The 26,715-nt window shown below is 57.5% G+C and overlaps 2 protein-coding genes across 11 annotated transcripts; one reads left to right on the top strand and one right to left on the bottom strand.

The window, feature by feature from the left end:
• The first annotated feature begins 1,813 nt into the window (after positions 1-1,813).
• On the top strand, positions 1,814-4,622 carry STX10 (syntaxin 10). 2 transcript variants are annotated; one of them, XM_059160163.1, is made up of 8 exons: positions 1,814-1,953; positions 2,204-2,373; positions 2,518-2,612; positions 2,688-2,750; positions 3,627-3,734; positions 3,831-3,937; positions 4,062-4,156; positions 4,244-4,622. In XM_059160163.1, exons 1-8 carry the CDS (start codon positions 1,919-1,921, stop codon positions 4,318-4,320), a joined length of 750 nt encoding a protein of 249 aa, XP_059016146.1. In that variant the 5' UTR covers positions 1,814-1,918; the 3' UTR covers positions 4,321-4,622. The 2 variants fall into 2 exon arrangements, with proteins under 2 accessions (XP_059016146.1, XP_059016147.1); XM_059160164.1 differs by having other exon boundaries at positions 1,881-1,953; positions 3,831-3,933.
• Positions 2,196-26,712, bottom strand: NACC1 (nucleus accumbens associated 1). 9 transcript variants are annotated; one of them, XM_059160146.1, is made up of 10 exons: positions 26,588-26,712; positions 25,725-25,817; positions 11,097-12,068; positions 10,819-10,992; positions 10,129-10,234; positions 9,931-10,028; positions 9,084-9,339; positions 6,487-6,562; positions 5,794-5,938; positions 2,196-5,163 (listed from the first exon to the last, which is right to left on the bottom strand). In XM_059160146.1, the coding sequence occupies exons 3-9, from the start codon at positions 12,058-12,060 to the stop codon at positions 5,843-5,845; spliced, it is 1,770 nt and encodes a 589-aa protein (XP_059016129.1). In that variant the 5' UTR covers positions 12,061-12,068; positions 25,725-25,817; positions 26,588-26,712; the 3' UTR covers positions 2,196-5,163; positions 5,794-5,842. The 9 variants fall into 9 exon arrangements, with proteins under 9 accessions (XP_059016129.1, XP_059016128.1, XP_059016125.1 ...); XM_059160145.1 differs by lacking the exons at positions 25,725-25,817; positions 26,588-26,712 and adding an exon at positions 25,335-25,535; XM_059160142.1 differs by lacking the exons at positions 25,725-25,817; positions 26,588-26,712 and adding an exon at positions 17,599-17,801.
• Positions 26,713-26,715: the final 3 nt, after the last annotated feature.

Raw genomic sequence — 26,715 nt, 5'->3', positions numbered from 1 at the left:
GTTGGGGTAGGAGCTGTAAACTGAGCAACGCACAGAGCAGACAGATGGAAAACATCGGCCCCACCCTCCGCTACGCCCTATCCCTCCAAGAAAACCTATTTCCAGTTTCTCCAAAATAAGATGCAAAATTGTTCCTACAGCTCCATTCATTCGTGACAAGGGCCCTTTAAGGAAAGGCTCCTCTCTCTACCCCCCCGCCCCTCCCCCAGCCGCCGACGGGCGGGCAGAATCTTCCGGCCACTGGAAGCGCCAGACTTCCACGACTAAATTTGGATATAATGACGTACGGCAGGCGCGCGAGCCGCTTCCGGCTGCCCATATAAGGACAGGGGCCGGGATCTCCACTCTGAGATGTGGCGGCCTCCTTCCGGGCGGGCGGGGGCGGTGCCTTGGCCTCCGGGCTCGCCCCTTCCCTCCTCCTCCCCCTCTCCCCGCAGCTAGGACTGGCTGTAGTCTCCGGCTTCCGGACCAGAGTCCAGCCTGGCGGGCTCCTTAGGCCAAGAAGGCGTGGCCGCCTCCGGGAAAACCCCCGTTGGCACCTAGGGGAGACCTAAGGGCTTCCACTGACAGCAACTCTGAGACCCTCCACAAAGACCTTGCCAACACAACGGGCGATTCGCTGAGGATCCCTTCATCTTTGTTCCGCCATAGAGACCCCACAAAAATTTCTCCCTACAAGGTTCTCTCCCAGGTATTCCTGCTCTCCCCGCCCCCGGGCAAACCACACAACCTTGGAGAACCCTCACGCACCGCCATCCCCCTGGTCGCCCCCACCCCCGCACATGGGGACTCAGCAATTATTTGCTCTTAAAACTGTGCCTATTCAACGATCCTGCTACACTAGGGCGACCTGCTGAGGACGCCCCCATCTCCCCCTGCACCACCTCGGCGAATCCACAAGGACATCCCCGGCCCAGGCGCTATCTCAGACTCTGGGCAGCGAATCTGAAGCACAGGGGCACACAGACTCTCCAAGAACTTAAGACATCCCGCCCCGATCTCTCCAGAAACAGACCACGACCCCACTCAGGTGATGGCTCACCTCTGAAAAAAATGCATTTCCAGAGATCCCACACAGAGCGCCTTTGTCACGCAGGGGTCAACTCTGAGTCTGTCTCCAGGCATTCCTGGCCCCTCCCCAGATGGAGAACCCACACGCAGAGGACTTCCTTGTACCTACAACCCTCAGAACCACCACCACACCCCCTCCCGCGACTGCCATCTTCGCACCCAGAAAGACTTCACACACCCCAGGAGCATCTCTGGGGCCCCCACTCAGCCATTCCGCCCCAGGTCGATCTCGAGGCTCCCTTCCTCCGTAGGAAAAAAAAAGAGGAGGGAAGAGCCCAGTAGAGGAGTCCAAAAAGACTTCGCACCTCCATCCCCGCGGGAGAGTGGGGAGGACCATCATTTCCCTTCCCAATCCTAGACTGGGGAGATCTCCCAGGTCAGAATCAAGGTGCAGACTCAGCAAGTCTCTGAAGAGGATCTCTGAATCGAACGATCCCTTTCCCCAGCTATAATCTCTGATTTGAGGAAGGTTATTATTCACAATGCCCCAAAGGGAAACAGGTTGCGCAGCAACAATCCGAAGGGCTGGGTCTCGAACTGAGTGATCAGGAGCTCCGATCCCCCAAGCCAGCCAAACGTAACTGGGACATTGCCGGTGGCGGCGGGGTACGCGAACGCGAAGTCATCTGTGCCCACAATAAAAATGGCCGAGAGAAGGGCGGAAGTTTCCGCACGTCGGGCCTCCGAAGCCTCTCTTTCTACTCTGGCGTACCCGCTCTCGATGGTGGTACGGATCACGTGACGGGGGCGGGGGTAGTGGCACGTTCCCGACTACTGGGAGGGAACCCGCTACCAAAGCCGGGAGGGGAGGGGGGGCTCGGCCTCGGGCGGGGGGAGGGGGTGTGACATGTCTCTCGAAGACCCATTTTTTGTTGTCCGAGGGTGAGTGACAGCAATGAAGGAGAGAGGAGGGTGCTCGGGCCCCGTGCTAGCTAGTGCCCGCGTGCCCGCCAGAGCGTGCTAGGCGGTCTGGGCACGGCCGTCAGGGTGCGCCGGCCAGAGGGTTCTAGTGGGAGGGTATGCAGGAGGGTATCAGGGTATCCTGAGACGCCCCACTGGTTCGGGGGCGCAGTGGCGGGCGGGAGGATCGCCGGCCCCCAGCCATGACCGCTGTGTGTGTTCCGGCCCGCAGTGAGGTGCAGAAGGCGGTGAACACGGCCCGCGGGCTGTACCAGCGCTGGTGCGAGCTCCTGCAAGAGGATGCGGCCGTCGGCCGCGAAGAGCTGGACTGGACGACCAATGAGCTGCGGAATGGCCTTCGCAGCATCGAGTGGGACCTCGAAGACCTGGAAGAGACCATCGATATCCTGGGGGGGCATTGCAGGGCGTCCTGGGAGAGCCCATTGCTGTGGCCGGGGGCGGCTGGACTCCTAGGAGGAGTTAAGGGCTTGAGGCAGGGACAGGGTTGTGTCTGGCTTTGGCCTTGACTCCTGACTCCGGGTTTACGCATAGTGGAAGCCAACCCAGGAAAGTTCAAGCTCCCAGCCGGAGACCTGCAGGAGAGAAAGGTGTTCGTGGAGCGGATGCGGGAGGCAGTCCAGGTGAGGAGAGTTTCCTGTATCCTGAGTGCAGGGAGGTTGGGGTGTCTTTACTCACTCATGGAGTCCTCTCCCCAGGATATGAAGGACCATATGGTCAGCCCTGCAGCCATAGCCTTCATGGAGAGGAATAATAGAGAGGTAAGCCATCCAGACCCAATATCTTCACCAGAGCCTCTCAGAGAGACCCTCCCCTTTGAGAGTGATCCTGACCCTTCTGTGTTAGTTCACCTGTCCCCCTTGCATTGTCTATCCTCTCTGCATGCACTTGTCTCCTGGCTGTCCACCTGCTAGCTCTTTCTGGTTGTGTACAACTGAGCCCTGTGTATAGAGTCCTTCCTGCCTCCTGGTGTGGGTCTGGATGTCTGTTTCCTTTCTCTTTTTTTGCTTGGTGTGTTAGTGTTTCCAGGATGTATGCCTACTTTTCTGTGTATGTACCCAGGCATCTGAGCGGGAGAACTTGGCCTCTGAATTCCCCGCTGTGGTTGGCTTGCATACCATTTCCCCCCATGAGTGTGCCTGCTCATGCCTTTTGTGGCCACTCTCCCAGCCGCCTCTGTTGGCACACTTTTTCCTTCTGTGTCATGCAGCCATTCTTTGCATGTTATGAAACCCACCAGTCTCCATCCCATTGTGGGATCTGGGAGGGTGGGGGGCTGAGTTTGGAGCCACGTATCAGAGCCCACATGTTTTCCAGGTGTGCTGCCTGGAGGGTTAAGGTCTAAATTCTTAAATACATCTGTTTATATGATAAATGTTTTCCATGGAATAATTTGGTCAATCCTCATTCCAGCCCCAGGAATTTCTCCCATTTTACAGATGAGGAAACTGAGGCACAGGGAGGTCAAGTGATATGGCCTTGGGGTCACCTTGCTAGTAAGTGGTGGGTCAGGGAATCCAGGCTATCCCATTGCCAAGACTACCTTCCCAACAACCATCTAGATTTGCCACAGACCTGTGTCTGGCTCTGTTCTGAGTGGCTGCCTCTCCCTGAATCTGTGCCCTGTGCCACCATAGATGCTGACGGGCAAGCCAGCTGCCCAGAAGCCATCCAGAGATCTGCTGGACGCCAGCATGGCCTCAACTGCCTCCCGTTATATTGAGGAGCAGCAGGCCACACAGCAGGTTTGTGTGGGTGGTTGGGGAGCCCTGGGCGGGAAGAGCCTGGAAACGGCTCAGGACCCCTTGCTGATAGCAATTCTCATTCCTTCGGATCTGCAGCTGATCTTGGACCAACAGGATCAACAGCTAGAAATGGTGTCTGGGAGCATCCGGGTTCTGAAACACATGTCTGGCCGTGTTGGGGAGGAGCTGGATGAGCAGGGCATGTGAGGCCAGGATCCTGCTGGGGCGGGGGTGGGGGTGGGAGGGAGGCGGGGCTGGGAACCCTCAGTTGGCTGCACCAGTGTGCCCAGCACTTTTTGGGGATTTACACCATCTTGGTCTCGACAGCATGCTGGATGCCTTTGCTCATGAGATGGATCACACCCAGTCCCGGATGGATGGGGTCCTCAGGAAGATGGCCAAAGTATCCCACATGACGAGTGGTAAGACCCCTTGGGGAGGCAGCTGGGCTGGGGGGTGGCAGGGGTGGTACCCCATCCCCCTGTAACCTCTGACCCTTTTGCCCCCAGACCGCCGACAGTGGTGTGCCATTGTGGTGCTGCTGGGGGTGCTTCTTCTGGTTCTTATCCTGCTCTTCTCTCTCTGACCCTGGCCCTCCCGAGGGCGCTGGTCCCTCTAGGTGGGAGAGCTGGCAAGGTCCTGCCCCCACCCTGGGAGAAGGTATTCCTTCCTGGGAAGCTGTCCCAGGGTTCTCATCCAGAGCCAGTGGGACCCTCAGGGCCACAGCCCCTGCCACTGGTCCTGTTTTAAGTGCGCTTAGGAGGTGGTACAGGTAGGGGAACCTCCGATACACCCCTCCCCCTTTCTACTCTGGTGCCCCAAAGCCATTTGCTCCTGTGCCTTCTGCATGTGCCAATTTGGAAATAAAAGCCCAGCCTTTTTTATACACGTTTGTATCCTATGGTGTTTTGATTTGTGGCTCACGAAGTGGGACTCCTGTTTTACGCGCCCCACTTGCACACACTGTGGGGCCCAGGCGCGTGCATGTGCATATGTGTGTGCATACACGCACATACGCCTTTGAGGTATTTCAGTGGTCAGGATTTGTGCGGAAAAGGCCATTCCAGTTTATTTCTGGGTTTCACCATGGATAACGTTGAGTAATGCCAACCCTGATTCTTCCTGGACTCAGAGAATCTTCTGCTTGTTCTGGGCCTACTGCAGGCCAGCCCCTTTGACACAGAGCTGAGCGGTCGCTTCTGAGGGGCCCCAGTAGCACCGGGCTCCGTGGCTCACCTGGTCCCCAAGGCAGCGTTTGTCAGCTCTGGGGTTTCCGAGCTTGTCTGGGTGTAAAAGGATTCCTGTGAGCTGGGAAAACTTAGCCAGCGTGAACCTTAGCCAGCGTCTCAAGAGGTTCAAATCCCGTGCAGCGTGCGGTCAGACATCAGAACGCCTCTTGCTCGTTCATTTACACACCAGGAAATACTGCCTGTTACAAGAATGTCCTTACATCAGGCTCATCTGTCCGATCTTAAAAAGAACCGAATACGTACAGATTCCCTTTCTGATGCAAACCCATTGATGCTATGGCTTGGGTTTGCTTGATCTTTCTATAGTTAGTTCCAAGTCTTCCTGGGGTTCAAAGACAGGACTTCTGGAATCAGATGGTGCTTCCACTTACCTGGGGCAGCCTTCCTGTTACCTGAAGTGACTGGTCTTTCCGTTGATGCCACTGGCTCTCAAAACCCTACTTTCTGGCAGCTGGTTGGGGCGAGGGGTGGGGGGCTGGTTTTCTTGACACATCCAGGCCTCCTTGGGAACTGAAATCCTCTCTGATCATCTCCCCATGATGTCTGGATGTTCCCCTAATTGGGGAGTAGACAGGCCTGGCCAGGGCAGGGGATGAAGCCTCCTTTCCCAAATTATCTTCTGACTTGACAGGACCCCTAACATTGATGAATAACCTTCCCACGCTACTAGAAATATTTCTGAATCAGGGTACCTTACAGCCCATCTGTGTGTTTTCCATCAGACTTGAGAGGACATTTTGTCCTTCCCTATCCTCAGGACCCACAGCTGTCCAAGGTATTTTAAAGGACACTGGCCAAATCTGACTCACCATCCCCACTCCTGTTCCTTCCGATGCTGGAGTGCACGGGCGCCCCGGCTCAGCCACAGTGAAGGGGGTGGGTGTGTTCAGGATGCAGAACTGGGACTAGGGGTGTCAAACGGCCACAGAAGGGGAGCGAGCCAGTAGGTCTGTCCTACAGCCAATTCAATAGAGACCCTTCTTGGGGGTGATCCCATGGGACCCTGGCACAGGACTGACAGCCCATGCATGTGCAGAAGAGCTCCAGGGCATCATGTCTATATACACTAGGGTAGCCAGAAAGGTGCTACTTAACAAGCCCCAACGTGGGGCTTAAACTCACAATCCCGCAATCAAAAGTCCACACTTGCGAGCGAGCCGGCCAGGTGCCCCGTTCCAAGGGGCAGCTACTGGCAGCTTGGGTTTGAGCCTCTGAAGGAGGGAAACTGCCCCTCCCCACACACACAGAGGTTCTGAGATGCAATGGCTACAACGGCAGTTCCCCAGCGCACACTGAGCCCGCAGCGAGCCCCACTGAGCCCGCGGCGAGCCCCTGTGTGCATCTGTCCCTCCCTGGGCCCCGCCCCCAGAGAGCGGCATGCGGCTGGGCTGTTACAAAGGCGTTTAGTTTATTCTCCTCATCAGTGTCACTGATATTCTCATGGTTCACATTTCCCAGTGCGGCTCCTCTCCTTACAGTAGTTAATGTGCAATCTCACTTACGGGCCCGGGGAGTGGGGGGTCGGCCCAGGGCGGGGAGGCCGTTGGCACTTCACACGGACAGGGCGGGCGGTCTGTCCTGCGTGAAAGAGGCGGGTGAGTGGGCGGCCAGGGGAGGTGAAGGGGGGGCCCCCACAGTCTCTCTTTTTTTTTTTTTGCGTTGGTTGGTGATTCTCCATTCGTGCTCCTCCCTGGGCTGCCCGGGGTTGGGGGGACCATGCAGCTCAGAGCAGGGCAGGGCAGGGGTGGGGAGAGAAGGAAAAGCAGCAGGCCGCCCAGGAGGTGGGGAGGGCAGGGCGGGAGGGACGCAGGGGTGGCTCCTGGGGTAAGGCACAACCCTGTCTTTGGCTCTCCTGGTGAGGAGTTTCCTCCCCTGCACCCCTGCCCACCCCCCTCCCCTCCCTTCCCCCCCAACACAGTCCCCGGGGCCAGGGGCACCTCCTGGGGTCCCTGAAATGAGGGGGCTCTCCCACCCCAGTGCTGCAGGGGCTCGGAGGAGGGACACGGGCAAGCCCCACCCGGGGAAAAGGCAGGGAGGGGCTGGGCAGGGGCCTATCCAGGACAAAGGGCTAGGGAGGGAGAAGACCCCAGTCCCAGAGAGCTGGCCCCTGCTAAGGCCTGGAAGGAGGGCAGCGCCTAGGACTCCTTCCTTGTAGGGTCTGGCTGGAGCCCCAGCCGGCCCCTCGGCCTTGGCCGGCCCGGCAGCTTGCCAAGTGACCAGGATATTGTGCTTTGGGATCGATGCTGGGGTAGGATGTCAAGGCCAGGACAAGGGCGTGGGGGAGGTGCGACTAAGGTGCTTGTGCTTTAGCTGGGGCGTCGACTCCCCCCATACACTGGGCCGGCTGAGGGCTAAGGTGCGGGGGCCAGGCCAGGAAAGCAGGGTGCCAGGACACTGGCCAGACCAGACACCCCCACATCCCCACAACAAGATGTCAGGAGCGACCCCCTTGCAGATCGGTGGGGGCTCCTGGGTGGTGGGGGAGGGCTCCAAGTCAGATTCCAAGGGTCCAGTCAGGGCTGGCCGCCATCCCCCTCTCCCCACCTCCTACAATCCCCCTGCCTCTGGAAAGGCCGCTGGGAGCAATGGGAGGAATGGGCCGGTCAGATCTGGGAAGAAACGAGAGGCAGTGGGGACAGGGCTAGAGAGGAAAAGGTGAAAATTGTGAAAAAAAAGGACACCCAGTGTGGGGGAACAGGGAGTAAAAAAACAAAAGGAACCCTCCAAAGTTCACATGTAAAATTAAAAAAAAAAAAAAAAAAAAAAAAAAAAAAAAAAATCCCTCGCACTGGGCGAGGATAGAAAGAGGAATGGTTAGAGAAAATTCTGCAAACTGCTAAACAATGGAAGCGGGCCCTGCCTTGTCCCCAGAAGCTGGGCTCAGCCAACAGGCTAAGGCCAGGGCCACCCCTCAAATGGAACCCCGCTGGGGAGCAGCGGAGCAAGGGGGTCCTGGTCAGACCCACAGAGCCCAAGTAGAGGCCTGGCCGAGTCCCAGCCTCAGAACTGCGCACCCACACTCCATACACACGCACGCATTCACCCTGCCCCCAGCCCCCACCACGTCCTGCCTGTCACGTCCCCCAGGACCGAAGGGGACATCAGACACAGTCCTGTTGGTTTGAAAAATAAAAGGAATCTTATACTTCAATATTTCATTAGCTAAAAAAATGCTTTAAAAATTATGTACAGGGGCTGGGGCCGGGGGCTGGGGTGGGGGAGGGGGGCAAGGGCAGTAGCCCCCCAGCCTGCTCCCCTGACTTCCAGCCCTGGCCCTACTGCCTCTCATATCTTCATTTGTTTAAAAGCAAAAACGTCTACACACACACACACACACACACACACACACACACACGCACACACGCGCGTGCACACACGCACACACTTCTGCGAGCCCAGGAAACCTCTCATTCTATTCGCAGAGACCCCTGGCCTGCCTCCAAGAGCCCCCCACTTGGGACCTGCCCCTCTCAGGCCCCAGGGGACAGATGGGGGCAACAGAGGTGGGCGCAGGGTTGGGGGGGGGGAGAAGGGCGCCGGGCCCGCCACCGCCCACCACCTTAGGTCAACGGTGGAGTTCCTCTGAGCCTGGGTTCCCTCAGCTGTGAAATGGGCAGTCCCCTCCGCCTCGCCTACCCCAGCCCCCAGGTGCAGGGACAGACGAGGGAGTCAGGAAGGCGCTTTTGGAAACATGGAAGCACTGGGAGGTGGTGGCAGGAGGGGTCCTGAGAACCCTGGGGCCCCGGGCCTGGGGAAGGGGCCTTCCTGAGCCCCCCAGGCCGGCCCCTCCCCATACCTGGCCTGGTGAGTGGAGAGACCACTGCTGGAGGTTAGGGGAGGGGGAGCGCAGGCTCCCCAGCGGTGCCCGAGCATGCTAGAGAGGCAGCACAGAGCTCGCACCGGCTGCCGCCCTCTCCTAGCCCACTCGGATGGTGGTCGGAGGGTGGGATGAGGAGGCAGAGGGGCTGGGAGCATGCAGCGCCCCCCGCGGGTCCTGGGGAGGGACAGACAGTAGCTCGTGACCAAGATGGTGGGGGGGTGTGATGGGGCGGGTGGGGGGAGTGTGACGGCCCCGCGGGGAGGGTCCGGTGGTAGTTACTGGAGGGCCTCAGCCGAGGGGCCGGCCTCGCCGTCGTGGCTGGCCGTCTCGAAGCTGTGCTCCACGCCCATCATGTCCGGCTCTATCTTGCCCGTGTCGCTGATGAAGGTGGTGTAGGCGTCACCCTCGGCCATGAGCACCTTGAGCTTGGGGATCCAGCTCTTCCGCACGACACGGCGGGCATTGGTGCACATGTCAGCTGCGATGGCGTTCATCTCGCTCTCCTTGAAGTTGGGAGCGAAGTTCTGGCAGTAGTCTGTGAGGGCGGAGCGCACGGCTCAGGCAGAGCGTGGCACTGGCCTCTGACACGGACAACACTCAGCCACGTTGCACCTCAATCCCCCCCCCGACATGCATGTGGCACCTCTGAACCCCCCTTCTGAGGTGAGAGAATGGAGGCCCCACAAGCCAGGACGCTAAACCGTACCAGTTGGCCCCATGCCTGAGATCGGCCAGGTGTGGGGTCAGAGAGGGTGCCCCAGTGCTCTTGAAAAACCTGGGTCATTTGCCAGAATTTAGGAATGGGAAGATTCCAGGTAAAAACCTAGACTTCTCTCCTGAACACGGCTGGGGAGGCTGCTTCATCGCTCCCATGACTACCCAAGGACCCTTGCCCTGCCCCCCACCATCTGACACAGGCTTACCTTCAGTGTCGACCCGCCCCCCAACAGTCCCTGCAACTGTGAAGAAATCTGTAACCCATTCCAGTCCTCTTCCTAACAAGTTCAGACTCAGCCTCCGAATCCTTCTTAACACCAATCCCCACCCATCAGGGTCAACAGCGAAGAGGACCACCTGCCTGCCCCAGACCCCACCCCAGCCTGACTCCAGAAGGCCAGACACTCACATTTGACAGCATGAAGGACGCGACTGTCCAGCGGTTTGCGACTGGGGTTGTTGGAGGAAGAGCGGATGCCGGTGCCACAGCTGTTAGCCAGCGTGTTCCTGAGGTGGGGAGCATGGGTGTGGGATGGAGTCAGGCCCTCTGCAGTGGGGGGCGGGGGCAGCCATCCTCCCCTCCATCTGGGCTCTGTGAGGGCCTCACCGGTCAAAGAAGGAAGCCAGGAGGCGCCGCAGCAGGACCTTGTGCCGCGTGCCCGCACTGACGTGGCAGTTCATGAGCTGCGCCCTCGTGATGTACACATTGGTGCCTGGAGTGGGGAGCAGGAGGGTGGCCGGGGGGCCCCAGACTGCCCCGTTCCCCACTTGGCCAAGCCCTGGCCTGGGCCTGGCCAAGATGCCCCCTGACAACTCGCCCCCGCATGGCCTGGTCAGCGATCAGGAAAGGCCAGCTGGTGGTGCCACTGTCCACGGGGCACCTACAGCGTGCCGAGCCTGCTCGCGTTCGCATGGCTTCTGCCCACACAGCCACCTGGGCACCAGAAAGAACAGGCAAAGGAAGCTCACACCAAGGCAACCTGACACCAAGAGCCAAGATTCTTAACCACCGTGTTAGTCAACCCTCCAACGGCCCCACGGAGCCGCTCATCAGCCCGTGTGGCCAACAGTGCCAGTCAACGCTCATACCAGCCTCTGGTGTGGAAACCTGGAGGCCAGTCTCGGGCACATATAATGCAAAGAGGGGTCAGCTGCCCTAGGGCAGAGCAAGTGGTAGCAGGAGTGGGGTCGGACCCCAAGTCCAGCTCCTAACCACCATCCCACAAGCCACTAGCTCAGAGGACACAGAGGCCTGGGGTGAAGCAGGGAATCTGGGGAGGAAGTGATGCCGGCCCACCTGTCACCAGCTCCAGCTTCTCGGAGGGGTCACCCTCATCGTAGAGCTTGGGGTGACAGCGGTTGCCAATCTGGTTGATGAGCTCAGCCGGGAGAGACGCCAGGTCCTGCCGCACCCGGATGCGATTCCGGGACTCAGGGGCCACCTGCTCAGGGAGGGCCTCCACCTTCTCGGCTTTGGGGGCAGAGAGCAGCATGTGTTGCGGAAGGGGGCTGGCTGCGCGGGGGGAGGGGTGTAGGGGCAGGGCAGGGGTGGGGCGGGCAGGGCAGGCGCCTCACCTGTCTGGCCGACATTCATCATGCTGTACATGGTGTACATGTTACAGATCTGCCGGTACTGCTCGTCCGTGCCCTCCTCGCCAGCATCCTCCTCCTCGTCCTCCTCGTTGTGGTAGGAGCCAGGGCTGTCGCTGGTGTAGGCGCTTGAGGTGCCCGGGCTGGTCCGCTCTGACGTGCTGGGCCCGCTCACCACGCCCCCTGCTGCTGCTGCTGCTGCGGCTGTGGCCCCCGCCCCCCCGGCTGGCTGCCCAGTGCTAGCCCCTGCAGCCGCTGCCACCGCCACCCCGGCTGGCTGCGCCGCTGCCACCACTGGGGCCTGCTGGGGTGGCCGGTTGGCAGCCAGGTCCGGCGTGGAGAACTTGGCCATCTTGCGGCTGCCATTGCCACCGCCACTGCTGCCGCTGTCCCACAGCCGCTTGGCCACCGGCGTGCACTGCACGGAGTCCGACTCCTGCTGCTCCGTCTTGACGCGGGACACAAGGGGCAGCGGAGTGCCACAGGCCGGCCAGCTGGATGTCTGGGCCACGGGGCTCTGGGGCTCGGATGATGGGGCCTCCTCAGCGTGCAGGCCCTGCGAGTCGCAGCTGGGGGAGCTCACCTTGAGGAAGAATTCAGTGCCCTTCTCCATGATCTCCTGGATCTGTAGGAAGCCGGCTGTGTACATGAGCAGGAACTGGTCACCCACATTCATGCTCAACCGGCCCGTGTAGCAGAAGCTGAGGATCCGCTGGAAGGACTGGGGCTGCACGGCGGCCGGCAGCTCCACCACCGCGCTCCGGCTGCTGTTGAACAGGTCCCGGAAGTAGGAGCTGCTGGCGGCCAGCACCGCCCGGTGGGCTTTAAAGGCATGGCCCTTGACCACCACAGACACGTCACAGTACAGGCCCTGTAGCCGCTGCTCATTCAGACACTCCAGAATGCTGTTACCGAAGTTCGGGATCTCCATCTGCAGGGTCTGGGCCATGGCGGCAGCTGCACAGGGGACAGGGACAGAGAGACAGAGGGACAGGGTCAGGCAGCACACTCGGTGCCCCCCCGCCACTCACGAAGCTCACGTGTGGCAGGGAGACACGTGGGAGCAGACATCCACATGGTGGGATTTGCCGTGGTGGGGAGAAATGCCGGCAGCCACCCACGCCCTTGGTCCCAGCACAGAATTGCCTCTGTGACAGACTGTCCAATCAGGCATGGCAGCTCCAGGGCCGGGTGGCCACAGCGGCCCCTTCCAGTGGGGGTGTGGGGGCAAAAGCGTACTTACACATGTGTGTTTGAATACTAAATGAGTCAACACAGTGAGAACTCTGTGAGTGTTAGCCATCGCTAGCACAGCACACACGGGGGAACTCTGAAGGGGACTGGCATCGAAACACCAAAGGGTCAGGGGCATCGGGTCTTCGCACCGTGGCCGCAGTGCTGAGGACATGACCCCCGATCACGTTGGCTGAAGGACTAAGGGAGCACTCAGGGAACTCTGAGGCTGTCCGAGGACAGGACCCGTCGGCAGGGAAATGCAAATGCAAACCACAAGGAAACACCATTTCGTACCAGCTCGGCTGGAGAGAATCAAAAAGACAGACAACAAGTGTTGGCAAGGAGGAGATCGGAAGCCTCCTACACTGCGGCTGGGAATGTAAAATGGTGCAGTTGCTATGGAAAACAGTCTGGCAGGTCCTCAAGTGATTAAACACGAAATTATCAGATGACCCAGCAATTCCATTCCTCAGAATTATACCCAGGAGAAACGAACACCTGTACCCACAGAAACACCTGTACGTGAGTGTCTATGGAACCACTCGCAAGCACCAGAAAGATGGGAACCCAAACGACCATCAACTGATGAATGGCTTAAAACAAACAAACAAACAAACAAAACAAACAAAACAAACAAAAAACCCATGGTCTGGTCATATGATGGAATATTATTCACCCATATAAAGGAACAAAGCACTGATACACACCATTCTATGGGCAAACCTTGAAAACATGCTAAAGCAAGAAGGTGGACATAAGAACTGTGTATTATACGATCCCGTTTATGTAAGATGTCCAAAACAGGCAAATCCGGAGCCAAAAAAAGCAGGCTAGTGGCTGCCAGGGGCTAGGTGGGGTGTGGGGTGGCGAGCAGAAGGATGCGGGCATTTCTTCTGGCCGTAACTTAAAATGGTCTAAAATTGTGGTCACGTGCACACAACTCTGGATAATCGATTTCGAACACCACGGGCTGGAACTGTGTGGGTCCACTTATACACAGAATTTTTTTCAATGGTACAGGACTGCAAATGTTATTTTCTCTTCCTTATGATTTTCTCCTCCCTCCCTCCCCCTTTCTTTAAAGGAATTTCTACACCCAAGGCGGGGCTCAGACTCACAACTCCAAGATCTAGAGTTGCCTGCTCTACTGACTGAACCCGCCAGCAAATCTTATTATTTTCTTAGTAACATTTTTTTCTCTAGCTTAATCACATACAACACATACAAGATACAAAATATGTGTTAACGGTTATCAGTAAGGCTTCTGATCAAAAGTAGGCTGTTAAATTCGGGGTGGGGAGGACTTGAAAGTTGTATATGCACTTTTGACCTTGTGTGCGCACTGGTGGGCGGCGTTAGTGCCCCTAACCCACTCGTCATTCAAGGGTCAACTGTACTGAAAACCATTCAACTATACACTTTCAATGGAGACCATGCTACGTGCAACTCAATAAAGCCAAGGAAAGAGAAAAGAAAGAATTCACACTTGCCATGAATGCTGTGGTTCCTTTGAATTTTGAACCTAGTGATTCTACTGCTTATTTACAAAAAATAGATAATATTGGGGCACCCGGGTGGCTCAGTGTGTTAAAGCCTTTGCCTTTGGCTCAGGTCATGATCCCGGGGTCCTGGGATTGAGCCCCACATCGGGGTCTCTGCTCTGTGAGGAGCCTGCTTCCCCTTCTCTCTCTGTCTGCCTCTCTGCCTACTTGTGATCTCTGTCAAAATAAATAAATAAAATCTTCTAAAAAAAAAAAAAAAGATAATATTTCCATGCTCAGAACAGAATCTGCTTGGGATTCTCTCTCCTTTCCCCCCTCCCCCACTCTCCCTTTCTCTAAAATACACAAGTATAAAATTAATCTTTAAAGGAAAAAAAAAAAAAAGGAGGGATGTCTGAGTAGCTCAGTCAGTTAAGCATTTGCCTTTGTCTCAGGTCACAATCGCAGGGTCCTGGGATGGGCCCCATGTCAGGCTCCCTGCTCAGTGGGGAGAGCCTGCTTCTCCCTCTCCCTCTAGAAGCCACTCCTCTGCTTGTGCTCTCTCTCAAATAAGTTAAAAATAATAATTTTTTAAAAAATAAAAATAAACTAAAAAAATAAAAAGGAACTGTCCGTGACCGTGAGCAGTGAGTGCAGGCACCTGTCAAATGTGAACTTCTGCTTCACAGCCTATTCCATCACTGCACATTCCAGCACATTCCAATCCAGAACTGGGCATGTCCAATAGTCTGAGTGCCCTCATAAAAGGGCTCTAAAGGACAATGTGGCTTTACGACTGTACCCATGGTAAAAGCGAGTCCCCTGCAGTTCTGTAAAATACAGGAGGCAGTGGTCCTGAATGGGCAGGATGGGTATGAGAAGAGTCGGGCTGGTGAGGAGAAAGGAGGAAAGCATGTGTGCAAAGGCCCTGGGGCAGGTACCAACTAGAGACCCCAGCAGTTTCCCCTCATTCCCAGATTAGCTTTCACGCGTCTTTCACATTTTCCACTCACTATTGAGTCCCTCCTGAGCCGCCTCCACAGGCTGAACACTGGGACACAGGGGCCCTACCTGGTATCACTGGACTCAAAATTATGCTGCACAGACTGATAGGCAAGTGCCGGCTCCAGAATCAACTCCCTCCTGGGAGCATGAACTCCAAACCTCTACTTCTCCATTTGGAAACAAATGTTGCTAAGACCAACCCTACCACACAAATTCAGTCTGTCCTCTCGAACTTGCTGCATGTGGTGGAACCCTGAGAGAGACACCAGCAAGCCCCACCCCTCCCAGCACCCATGCTTCCAAAGAGCTGACGGGTGCCCGGCAGGAAGTTCTCTGAACCCTCTTAGCAAACCTATGGGGCCAATTTCATACTCCCAGTTCTCAGATGGGAAAACTGAGGCCACAGGGAAGCCAAGAACTGTTCCAAGGGTCACTGGTAAGTAAGTAATACGGACAAGAGTCTGTGTAGGCACTGAAACTTGTGATTTCCCTTGGGTATGCCCTTTGCCTCCTTGTCATCATCAAAATCACGGTCACTGCCAGAAAAAACAATTTAGGGTCAACAGGGGCTAGGCGGAGACAGGGACTCTCCCATCAGAAGACAGCACACTTCTTTCAAGGGCTCAAACTCAGTGCCAGGTGGGTTCGGAGCTGACCCTGTGTGTGGAGACAGGAGAAACAGGCACTAAGATAAGGCAAAGAACAGAATCCAGAGAGCCTGCTCCAGGGGACTCGAAGCCCCAACCCAACTCCCAAGGCTGCCAAAATGAAGCTGCTCCAGGTACTGGAGCCCAAGTGACCAGAGTCAAGGAAGTCAAGGGAAAGGTTAGCTCCCATCCCTGAAAGAGACTTCTAGACCCCTCAAGCTTGGAAAGCTCATACTGGAAGGGGGAGGACCAAGGCAGGAGAGGCCAGCAGTGGAGTCAGAGCAAACCCCTACACCACACCTTGTTTCAGATGCCAATTCGTCCCCTCCGTGCCTTGGTTTGTTCATCTGTAAAATGGGGACTCATTTACCCAATCCACCCCGATAAACCACAAGGCACGGGGGACAAGCTTTAAAGAAGACTGGCTGTCCCCACATGCTGAGGTCTAGGGGGAGACACAGGGAGGGATACAACCAGGAAGAGTACGTCCCTGAGGGGCGGACTGGGAGTGAGGCGCAGCCTGGAGATTCCCAGGAGGCCGGTGTTGGCTTGAGGCTGGGAGTACAGGGGCAACGGGGCTGCTGGGAAGGGTATGGACAGGGGGTGCCTGGCCTGGTGAGGACAAATGTTTCTGAGGAAGCAGGGGGGAGCCTGAAGCAAGGGAGGTGCAGGCCCAGACCATCCTGGGGAAAATTCGCAGGAGCAGTGTGGAGAACGGAAACAGGTGAGACGCTGAGGGCTGGGCTCGTGGTGGCGGCAGGCGGCGGTGGCAGGGACGGGGAGAGAGAGAGAACACTCAGATCTGTGAGTGCGTGGCTATGAAGAGGGGGCACCACGATAGGAATAAGTGACTCCAGGGGCGCTTGGGTGGCTCAGTCATTAGGCATCTGCCTTCGGCTGGGGTTATGATCCCCGGGTCCTAGGACAGACTCCCTGCTTAGTGAGCCTGTTTTTCCCTGTCCCTCTGCTCCCCATGCTTGTGCGCTGTCAGAAAAACAAATAAATAAAAACTCTTCGGGTGGGGAGAGCGCAGTGGAAATGAACGACTCCAATTTGGGACCCAGCAGCTGGTGGGGGCTGCAGGGGCACTCTGAGGAGTGCTCCCAGCTGTGGTCCTCATGCCAGGTGCTGCTGCAGGAGCTGTCCTTGGGGTTCCCCGGGAGGGAGGGGAGCGGGTGCTAGTACTGCCCCACTGGATAGGTGGGGGCCGACAGCCAGCCTGTAGGGCCTGGCCCCTCACTGGGAAACTGGCACAGGCTGGCCACTTGGAGCAAGCTCAGCCGCAGGAACACTGATGTCCCTGTGGTAACAGGAGGGAACATGCACAGGAAGGGGCCCCCCGAGGGCGACAGCCACTCCACATTCAGGCTGGGATCCCCCAAGCCTTGTGAACCCCAGTCTCAGAGCCCAGCACCCAGGGCTTTCAAGCCTTTGGGAGGGGGAGGGAGACAACTGGTACAAAGAACTCAACCAGTCAGAGCCCAGGAACCCCCCGCCCTGCCCCCACAACAGTGCAGGGGAGTGGGGTGGCAGGTTTTGAGTTGCAGAAACCCTGCACGGCCCTGCTGCCCCTGCAAGGACAGGGGAAAGCAAGGCCTTGGCTGGTTTCAGAAGCACAGTGACAGGCCACCCCCAGGTTCCCCACCTTCCGCTCATCCCTGGGCAACTACCCCAATCCGGTCCTCTGGACTCCGAAGGAACAGCTGACCTGACTCTGCGCGAAGCCCCTATCCCACACCAGCCCGGGGTGGGGGGCTGGGAGGCAGGGAGACGACGACCACGGAGCCCTCATGGGCTCCCAGAAAAAGCAGGTCTAAAGTACCAGGTACCTGGCCTGGGTCAGGGTCACCTGCTACCGATGGAGCCAAGAGTTGGGGGTCTCTAAAGCATCCTACAATTCCGTGCCCAGCAAGCAACTGCATGGCTCTCCCACCCCAGCCAGGCCTTTGGCCAAGCTGTGCACGCTGCCCGGAGGCCCCCCCCTAGCTCTCACTGCCCACATCCTCCTCTTCCACCCTCCGTCCCCCCGGCTCTGAGAATTCTCAAGACTAGAGACACCCCCCTCTGCACGCCCTCTGCACGCTCTCCCCACGGCCCATCCAGAGCCCTTATGCTTACCTCTGAGAACACTGAAAAGCACTTGATTACAGACTCCCTTAGGGCACAACACCATTCAAATCCTCTCTCCTCAGAAGCTGGCATATTAGTCTGCCCATCTTCTGGGGTCCTCAGACCCCCCGAGGGAAGGAGCAGCAGCCAGTCCTAAACAGGGCCGAGTGGGCCCTCCTAGCATCGTTAGTGTCCTGGTCACAAATATAAGCAGGTCTCCCAGTGCGATGCAAGGGCCCAGCGCACGGTTTCCATGACCTCCCAAGTCACTCAACAAATATTTGCCAAGCGCCTGCCTGGGGCATGAAGAGCCTGGGAGCCTGGGGTAGGCCAGGACTGAGACAAGGCCAGCCTCCCAGGGCTCACGGTCCCATGGGGAACGTGGCCATACATTCAGAGTCACACAGATCAATGTGCTGCATACCCGGGCCTCTGACTGTGCCCAGAAGAGGTGACATTAGAGCTGGTATCTGGCGGGGGTTGGGGGATGGGCGAGGGAGCAGATCTAACCACGCAGTGGTGGACTGGGAGCGCAGCCCTCAGTATTCTGGGAAGTTGTGCAGAGCCCTGAGGGAGAAGCAGCCATGGTCCTTCCAGAAACTGAAGGTAAATAAAAGTGGACACTGAGCTCTATCCTTGGTCAACCTCTCTCCTCCCAGGGATCAAACCCAGACTCAGGGCCCTGCTCTGGACCAACCTGTGCCTCTCACCCCGATGCATATGTTGAAATGCTAACCCCCAATGTGTCTGTTATTTGGAAATACAGTCTTTGGGGGTAATTAAGATTAAACAACGACATAAAAGTGGGGCCCTCATCTGCTGGGACTGATGTCCATAGAGAAGAGAGACATTTCTCTCTCTGTGAGCATGCGCACCAAGGCCCTCTGGACCTGATCTCAGGCCTCCAGCCCCGACAACCTTGAACAGTGTCTGTTGCCTGAGCCATCCCGTCTGTGGGGTTTCTGTCATGGCAGGCGGACTCGAGAGAGGCTGGAAGTTCCATCCACTCACGTCCAACTCCCCCACGGAGCCCCGGACCTGGACTGCCTGTGGATGTCCTAGATACCAACTCCGCCCCGGTCCGCCAGCTGTAGCTTACAGCAGCTCCAGCCCTCCTTGCTCGGGGCAAGACCCTCAGACTCGACCCCAAACTCTTTTAAAACCAGTTTTCACCACCGGTTCTTAGACTTCCTAGCACACTGTCCTCGAGACGGCCGCAGCTCTTCATGTCCTCCCAAGCCATAACCTGGCTCGAGCTTCCCAAGACAACCTCTCCCAACCCCGACCCTGCACTTCTCTGGCTTGACCTTTCCTCGCTGGCACTGCCTACCGTCCAGCTACCCAGGTGTCTTCAGCTTTGTGTCACCTCCACCGGCGCCTGCCTCTCTGGTTCACACTGTGGTGACTGCTACCCCTAGACCAGATCAGCACACAACGGGTGCTTAATAGTTGTTTGCGGAATGAAGAATTACTGCAGTTACTACCAACCTCACTCCCTGTTTGGTTCCACTTTAACGTGACTCCAACAGTGGGCCTCAGCAGAGGTCTCTGAGCTTGGCCTGGAGTGCCATCCACACCACGGGGGGAATCCTCAGGGCCAGCGTGGAGGGGGCTGTGCAGACGGGTGCCCTCCTCTGGTGGCCGCACCAGCTGGGCGGCCTGCAGTCAGGGTCCTGCTCTGGGCTCAGCATGGATTCCCATCAACTGCTCACACTACTGTGGGATCGCGCTGGGGTACGGCAGGCTTGAACCAGAAGTGCTTTGTGTGGCTGGGTGATTCCTAGGAGTGGGGGTGGAAACTGCCAGTGGTTTGGAGAGGGAGCCCCACATTCCCGAGGCAACAGAAGCTAGCAGTACAGGTGTCTGCCACCATCACAGACCACCCTTCCCGCTGACCTTCCAGGGAACCAGTGAGCTGCCCGGGGACATGCAAGCCAATTAAGGGAAACCACCAACCCCAGCAGAAGGACCAAAAGCCCTTGGGAAGCCCCCCACTCCTTCATGTAGCTCAGCATGAGGTCAGAGTAAAGGAGGGGGTGGGGGACACACCCCCCTAGGCTGTTCAAGGACCCTCTCTAGGAGCTGAACGAGAAGGCAGCTTAAGTAAACATTTGCTAGCGAAGAACAAAGCATTATCTGACTGTACAGATCCTTATGTCGGCATCTTTTTAAAAACTTTTTATGTGTTTTTTTGGGGGTAGTATTTACACCCAACGTGGAGCCCGAACTCACGACCCCAAGGTTAAGAGTCCTGAGACTCAGAGTCACATGCTCTTCCAAATGAGCCAGCCAGGGACCGCCCCCTTACAGTTGACATTTTTAAAGTATGTGCTCATTTAATTCATTCTCTTTTTCTCCAAAAAGCTGCCATTAAATCCACGGCAGGTGACAGGATTGTGACAGGGGGATAGGTGGCAATTAGCATCGCCCCTTCAATGCGTGGCACCTGGCAAGGGCTCCATGACACCTCTTGCTAGTTTCTGAGGTAGAAATGACTCTTCGCGCCATTTTCTGGGTTAGGACAGCAAGGCCCAGGATGGCACTGAGGTAGTGTCTGGCTCTTCTCCCAGAGTCTGGTGGTAACAGCAGCTGAGGCTTCCTGACCAAGGCCGGCCCATACCCACCTCTCACTCTACATAGTCCCATCACTCCAAGGCTTGCAGCCACTGTGACCAGATCCATTTTGTGGATGGGAAAACTGGGGCGCAAAGAGGCCAGAGTCAAGAAGGGAAGCCAAGACAGGCCAACGTGAGATGGGGCTCTTTGTCCTCACTGGATGTGTCCTCCCCAGAAATGGGGTGTTGGGTGCCCTCTGAGGGCCAGACAGGGTGCTGGTCCTTCTGCTGCTCTGGGAGAGGTCTTCTCCTCCGCCCAGCCTCCCGCAGCCACTCTCCGCCCTTCCTCCCTGCCCTGCCACCTCCCTGGAACCAGCAGTCCAGCCCAGTGCTTCTCCCTCTCGCCGCCCACTCTCTTGCAGCCCTGGGGAATCTGGCCTCTGTCTGCAGCAGCTCCTCAGAGAAGGAGATGGGCAGCAGCCCTCCCCCTCCCCACTGGCCCACCTTCCTGAGTTAACACCCTAATCCCCGCGTGAGCCTTCAGACTTGAAGGACCCGGTGGCAGCAGCCACACCAAGGGTGGTGAAGGGAGCATCAAGCGTGAAGGCCCCGAGGGGACACCTGCGCAGCCCAGGAAGGAGGCTGGCAGGGCTGCTGGGCACGTGGCTGCTGGGCTGGGGCTTGTTGACAGGTGCTGGGAGACCATGCCAGGGCCTCTCGGCAGGGCTTGAGAATCCGAATCCTTTTATCTTACCTGAAGTTCAAAGCTTCCTGCTTAAAATTGTGCTCCCCTTCCTCTACACTGACAGAAAACATTCACCCACAGCAGTACGTGCCCCCGACATCAGTGTTCCCAGCTATAAAATGGACTGAATGGCGGCACCTGCCACACAAGGCTGTTTCAAGGATTAAACCAGCAAGCAACATGGGTAGACTGATGCTTACCCTGAGACGGGTGCCCAGTAACACCAGCTGTGATTATTAGTTATGTCCCCTTCTGTTTGCCCCGGAAGCCCCTTACAGTCTCAGGCAGCAGCGGAGACATCCTACACCACTTGTTGGCTCCCGGAACCTCATGCCATTTCGTGATAAATGGGGCAGTACTTCCTGGGGGCTCCCCGCCCAGTGCCTTCCCAGTATCATCCAACACCCTGGACACCAAACTCTGCGTTCCTCCTGGTAACAACATAACAAGGATCCCCTGACCTTGGCCCTGCAGCCACTGGGACTGAGCATTCCTTGGGGAGGGGAACCGCCCTGTACATTTTTTATGCTGCCGAATGGCATCCCTGGGCTCTACACCCACCAGAGGCCAGGACCAGCCCCAGCTGTGACAAATAAAAATGTTTCCAGACATTGCCCAAGCATCCCTTAAGAGGAGGTAGAATCATCCCTGATTGAGAACCACTCTGGCAGACGTATGCCTGCCGGTTCCCACTATCAGAGGAGGAAATGGGAGATGCCAAGGTTACAACCTAGGCCCAGGGTGTCAGGGCCGAGCAAGCGGTGCTAATGGTGGGAGCAGACTGCCCATTAATACCATGTTTGCTCACCTTTACCCAACCCCTGCTTAGTTCAGAAAACAGAGTCGCTGTCCTCACAGAGGGCTCTCTCGGATCTCTCCAAGGATGCTGAGGCCTTCACCGAAGGAGGCAGCACAGCACAGATGGGGCGGCGACCACAGCCAAACACTGAGCCCAGTCTGCAACCACTACGAGACGGGTCCCACTTCACAGCCTCTGCAGCTCCAAAGTCTCCCCGGGGGAAGATGGAGGGATGGCATTCTCAGCCAGGAGATCCAGCAGCAGAGGCAGGAGATGGGCCTGTATGCTCCTGCCGGGCACAACAGACCCCAAAGGCCTGGGGCAGGGCGGAAGCGATCAGGGCGATGAGGAGCAGGAAGGACCCGAGACAGGGAACAAAGGCTGTTCAAGCACCCCGACCTGTCTTCAAGCCTGGGAAAGAGGTTCATCGTCGCCTCCAACACAGGCTCCCTTCTCCATCACTAGCTCTGGCACCGAACCTGATGCACTCCGAGTCAGACCTGGCTGGAGCAACCCCCCACAGGTTCTCCAAGACCGACAGAAACTCAGCCGTCCTCACAGCCTGGCTCAGGCCCCAGACTTTAAAAAGCCTGGATGCAGGCCAAGGGGTATGGACTTTCATCTAGGGGCAGTGGGGAGATCCAGGAGACCCTGAGACTGGGCGCTTTCCTGAAAATGGCACTAAGGGTCTTCATCTCCACACTAGGGTCACCCCTCACTCCTTCCTTATGAGGACAAGATATTTAGAGAACTTAGCAGAAAGCTGGCACAGGCTCAATAAAGGCTTTCAATGTGCTGTCCCCTCTGCCCAGAACGTTCGCTCCTCCCTGCCCCAGCTTCCCCCCACCAGGCTGACTCCTTCTTATTCAGGGCTCAGTTCTCCCACAAGCCGTCCCTGACCACCCAATTTGAAATTCTCCATCCCCCTCTCCCCACCAGGATGTTATTCAGGACTGCTCCCTTGGCCCCAGCAGGTAGCCGACACCCTAGGGATAGAAAACTGTCCCACAGGTCCTTTTACTTGTAGTACTTGCTATTCTGGCTTTCTCCAACGCCCCAGGTCTGTGTGCCTCTACATCCTCACAGAAAAGTAGCTTCTGAGTGCCTCCTCTAGCTCTAGACGCAGCTAGGAGCCACAGCCCTCCTCTGCCATCCACACACCCTGGTCAGCAACACCCAGCCCCAGCCTCTGTGACCAGAGGTAGCCACCACCCCCCCAGCCTCAGGACCCACTCCCGAGCCCCAGAAGCCAACCTAGGCCCAACCAAACAGGGAAAAAGCATCTTTAAGTGGGGCTGCAGCCCAGTTCCTCCCCCTCTCAGAGCCAGGAGGCCAGCCAGGGAGAGGAGGAGAGCAGGGCCCAGGTGGGGTCAGTTCTAGAACTACAGGGAGACTGGGGGGAGGCAAGGAATGAGGGTTACAAACCAGGCCTGGGTGATACCACTTTACCCAGCAGTCTGTGGCTCTTGTCTCAGGGGCTCAAGATCCAAAATCTGCACCCAGGACACGATGGTAACAATTAGCCCAGGGAGAAGGAAAGAAAACTGTGGTGGTCTGACCCAGGACCAAAGAAGGGAAAAGACGGGGCGCCTGGGTGGCTCAGTGGGTTAAGCCGCTGCCTTTGGCTCGGGTCATGGTCTCAGGGTCCTGGGATCGAGTCCCGCATCGGGCTCTGCTCAGCAGGGAGCCTGCTTCCTCCTCTCTCTCTCTGCCTGCCTCTCTGCCTACTTGTGATCTCTCTCTGTCAAATAAATAAATAAAATCTTTAAAAAAAAAAAAAAAAAAAAAAAAAAAGAAGGGAAAAGACAACCAGGCAACCAAAGCAAGATGCAGCTCTGGAGCCCAGCCTCATAACTGCCTCCCACTGCAGGCCTACAGTGACCCCTGACTTCCTGGCTCCCAGAAGACCGGGGTGGGGTGGGGGGGGCTGTGAAATGAGATGTGACCAAGCCTCTGAGAAAGAAGCTTCTGCTATTCCAGCCCTCTGGGACACACCAGAGTGTGTGGGACACCCCTTTGTCCACAAAGGTACAACCCTATCCCTTGGGATGGGCAAGAGAAAAGGCCTTGGGCACAGAATTCCCACCAGGCAATCCAGAACAGTAGGAGTTCCTCCGGTCATGCTCCTCAGAGGCCAGCCCAGGAGACTGTGGGTTTGAGCTGAGTGCCAGTCAATCCTGGTCTGCCAATGTCTAGCTGGGTGACCTGGGACAAGCCACCCGAGCCCTCACCTTCCTCCTATCAGGGAGACCTAAGCTGACCCAGTGGTGGTGAGCAATCAGTGAGCTCATCCTGGGGCCTGACCCAGGAAGAGCACCCCACAGGCAGAGCCCTGGGGCCAGTAGCCCCAAAGGCCTGGGCCAGGGTGTAAATACTGGTTTTGATCTCCTCAGAGGCCTGCCTTCACCCCATCAGGAGCATCCAAATACAATGAACAGAGCTTTATAGGCTCATCTCTGGGATGCTGGTGCCTGGGAGGCCGTGGTATAAGATGGTGCCCGTGAGGTCCCATCCCTTAGGCTTGAGCCCCAAGGTTCTGCTCACAAAAAGTGAAGTATCCCAAGATACTCAGGTAAGGGCCGTTGGGTTGCCCCTCTGCAAATACATATGCCCCAGCTAGGTGTTCTAGACTTTCTCAAGCTGCCCACACAAACACCCACCGGGTGGGCCAGCACCTCGGAAAAGCCACCAGAGGCTTGCCCAAAGGGTAGGTCAGAGAGCCAGAGCCTGAGTGGGATGAAGAAAAGAGGAAAAGACCCCAGACCTGGTCCAGAAGTAACACCTGGTGGGGGAAGAGAGGGCATGTGCCTTTTGATCACACTAGTTTCTCGGGACGACCCGATTCGTGTTTCGCGGCCACCAACCCAGCGTAAAGGCGCTGCTTTCCCCCTCTCTCAAAGCTCCTACAGCAGTTCCTCAACCTACCTGATGGCCCCAGTATCTGGCCTCCGCCCCCCCCCCCCCCCCCCCCGCCCAACACCTCTCCAAGCCCTAACCTCATTTGACCCCTGCAAACATCTCTGGGATCTCCTATCAGCCCCCACCCGAACTAACTCCGCCCACACCCACCCTGCCCCACTTCCTGGGCTTCTCCTCAGCCGCCCCCAGGCTTGTAACCTGACCCACCCACCTCCTCCGGCGCCCAGACACTACCTGCGAGTCGGCCCCTCCCCGCCCCCCCTCCGGGCCGTTTCCCTCCGGCCGCGCCACTCTCCCCTCCTCCCCCACTCCGCCGACCCAAAGCCCGACTCCTCCTTCCCCTCCCCCCAACCCCCGGCCTCCCCGGGCGCCTCCTCACTTTTCCTCCTCGGGCCCTCCAACTTCCCAGGCCTCCGGCACCTGCCCCGGCCCAACCTTGCGCCTCCCCAACGCCGAAAGCGAAGAGGGGGGAGGTCTGGGCCCGATCCCACCACCACCCCCAAACCCCACGGCCCGGCCCGGGACTGGACGCTCAAGGCCGCTAGTAAGGGCCGAGCCTCTCCGCACTCGCCGGTCCGGGGACAGTGCAGGTTGCGGACCCGGCTCCTTTTCTGTCGGAGGAGAGCACCCCCAGCCCTCCCCGCTCAGCCCTCAACCGGCCCTCGGATGCCCTCGGGCCGCCCCGGCGAGACGAGGCCGGAACCGGGCCTGGGGCGAGCCGCCTCACCTGCGCCGTGGCCGCGCTCCGGGGGCTCCCGGCGGGCTCCGCAGCGGCGGCTGGGGCCGGGCCTGGGCCCGGGGCGCGCCCCCCTGCGCCGGGGCCTCGGCCTCCGCCTCCGCGGCCTCCGCGGCCTCCGCCTCAGCAGCAGCGGCAGCCGCGGCGGCCATTCATTGTGGGCCAGGCCGCCCCAGCCGAGCGCCGAGCGAGCGCAAGCCGCGCCGCCGCCGCCGCAACCCGGCCGGGGAGGAGCGGCCGCAGCCCCGCCTTCGCCCCGCCCCCGGCCCCGCCCCCGAGGCGAGGCCAGCTGAGCGCCGAGAGGCTCCCTTCCTCCCATCTCCGTTTTCTCCCTCCATCTCCCGTTTTTTCCTCTTCGCCCTTCACGGTTTCCGCGAGTACCTTGGCTTTGCAGGAGAGTTCGACTCCCGACCCTGCCACTTTCTACTTCCGCGACCCTGGACAAGTCTCTCTGCTTTTCGGAACATTCATTTCCTGTAAAACGAAAACAACAATGATTTCTACTTACTGTGCCAGGCACCGTTTTAGACTCTTTATGGGAATTATCTCGTTTAAACTTAACACTAACATTTTTAGGTCGAAATCATTACACACACACACTTTATAGAAAGGGAGGCACAGAGATGGAAAAGACCTGCTCAAGATCACCAGTAGGTACATGGTGGCATGTGTCAGGAATCAAACCCCGGCTCCAGAATCTACAATAAAAGTTAACGATTTTATGTAATATGCCAAGCCAGATTCCGTTCTAGGCATTTAACCTGCACTAACTCGTTTAAAACTCACAACCCCCCAGTAGCGAACGTTAAAAACTTCTGTCCATTTTGCAAATCGGCAAACTTAAGCATAGAGAGGGATAAGAACAAGTTGTAAGGCGAGCTGGGACTGAGAGACCCAGGCAGTGCAGACCACTACGCTCTCCTCCTACATCAGTTAGAACCTACCCAGCGGTTACTACGTAAGAGGGGCTGCTTTGCACAGTTTCCAGGCATTCTGTAGTTTGATCTTTGCTCTATATTGGAAGCCAGCATTCTTATTTAGCAGGTAAGGAAAGTGAGGCCCAGAGAGTTTAAGTAACTTCCCAAGACCATGTGGTAGGACTGGGATTCAAACTCATTAAATCTAACTTCAGAGCCTTAATTGTTCCGCAGAGTGCCCTGAAATAATGTGCTCACAGCACTCAATACACAGAAGCCGATCAGTAGGTGAATTTCTCCGCTTACCGCCCCCTTTCTGAGCCTCACCTTCCTCATCCGTAAAATGGGGCGAATGATGCGTCCCCTCCCGGGGGTGCCGAAGTGATTGAGGTTATCCACACTACTTTCCGAGCTTTCCGCCGTGCATTTTGATCCCGGCCACCCACTGTAGGTAG

Source organism: Mustela lutreola, chromosome 2 (genome assembly GCF_030435805.1).
Source record: "Mustela lutreola isolate mMusLut2 chromosome 2, mMusLut2.pri, whole genome shotgun sequence".
In the NCBI taxonomy this organism is placed as follows: domain Eukaryota; kingdom Metazoa; phylum Chordata; class Mammalia; order Carnivora; family Mustelidae; genus Mustela; species Mustela lutreola.
Note: the sequence above shows the minus strand (reverse complement) of the source record. Positions and strands in the feature narration are given on the sequence as shown.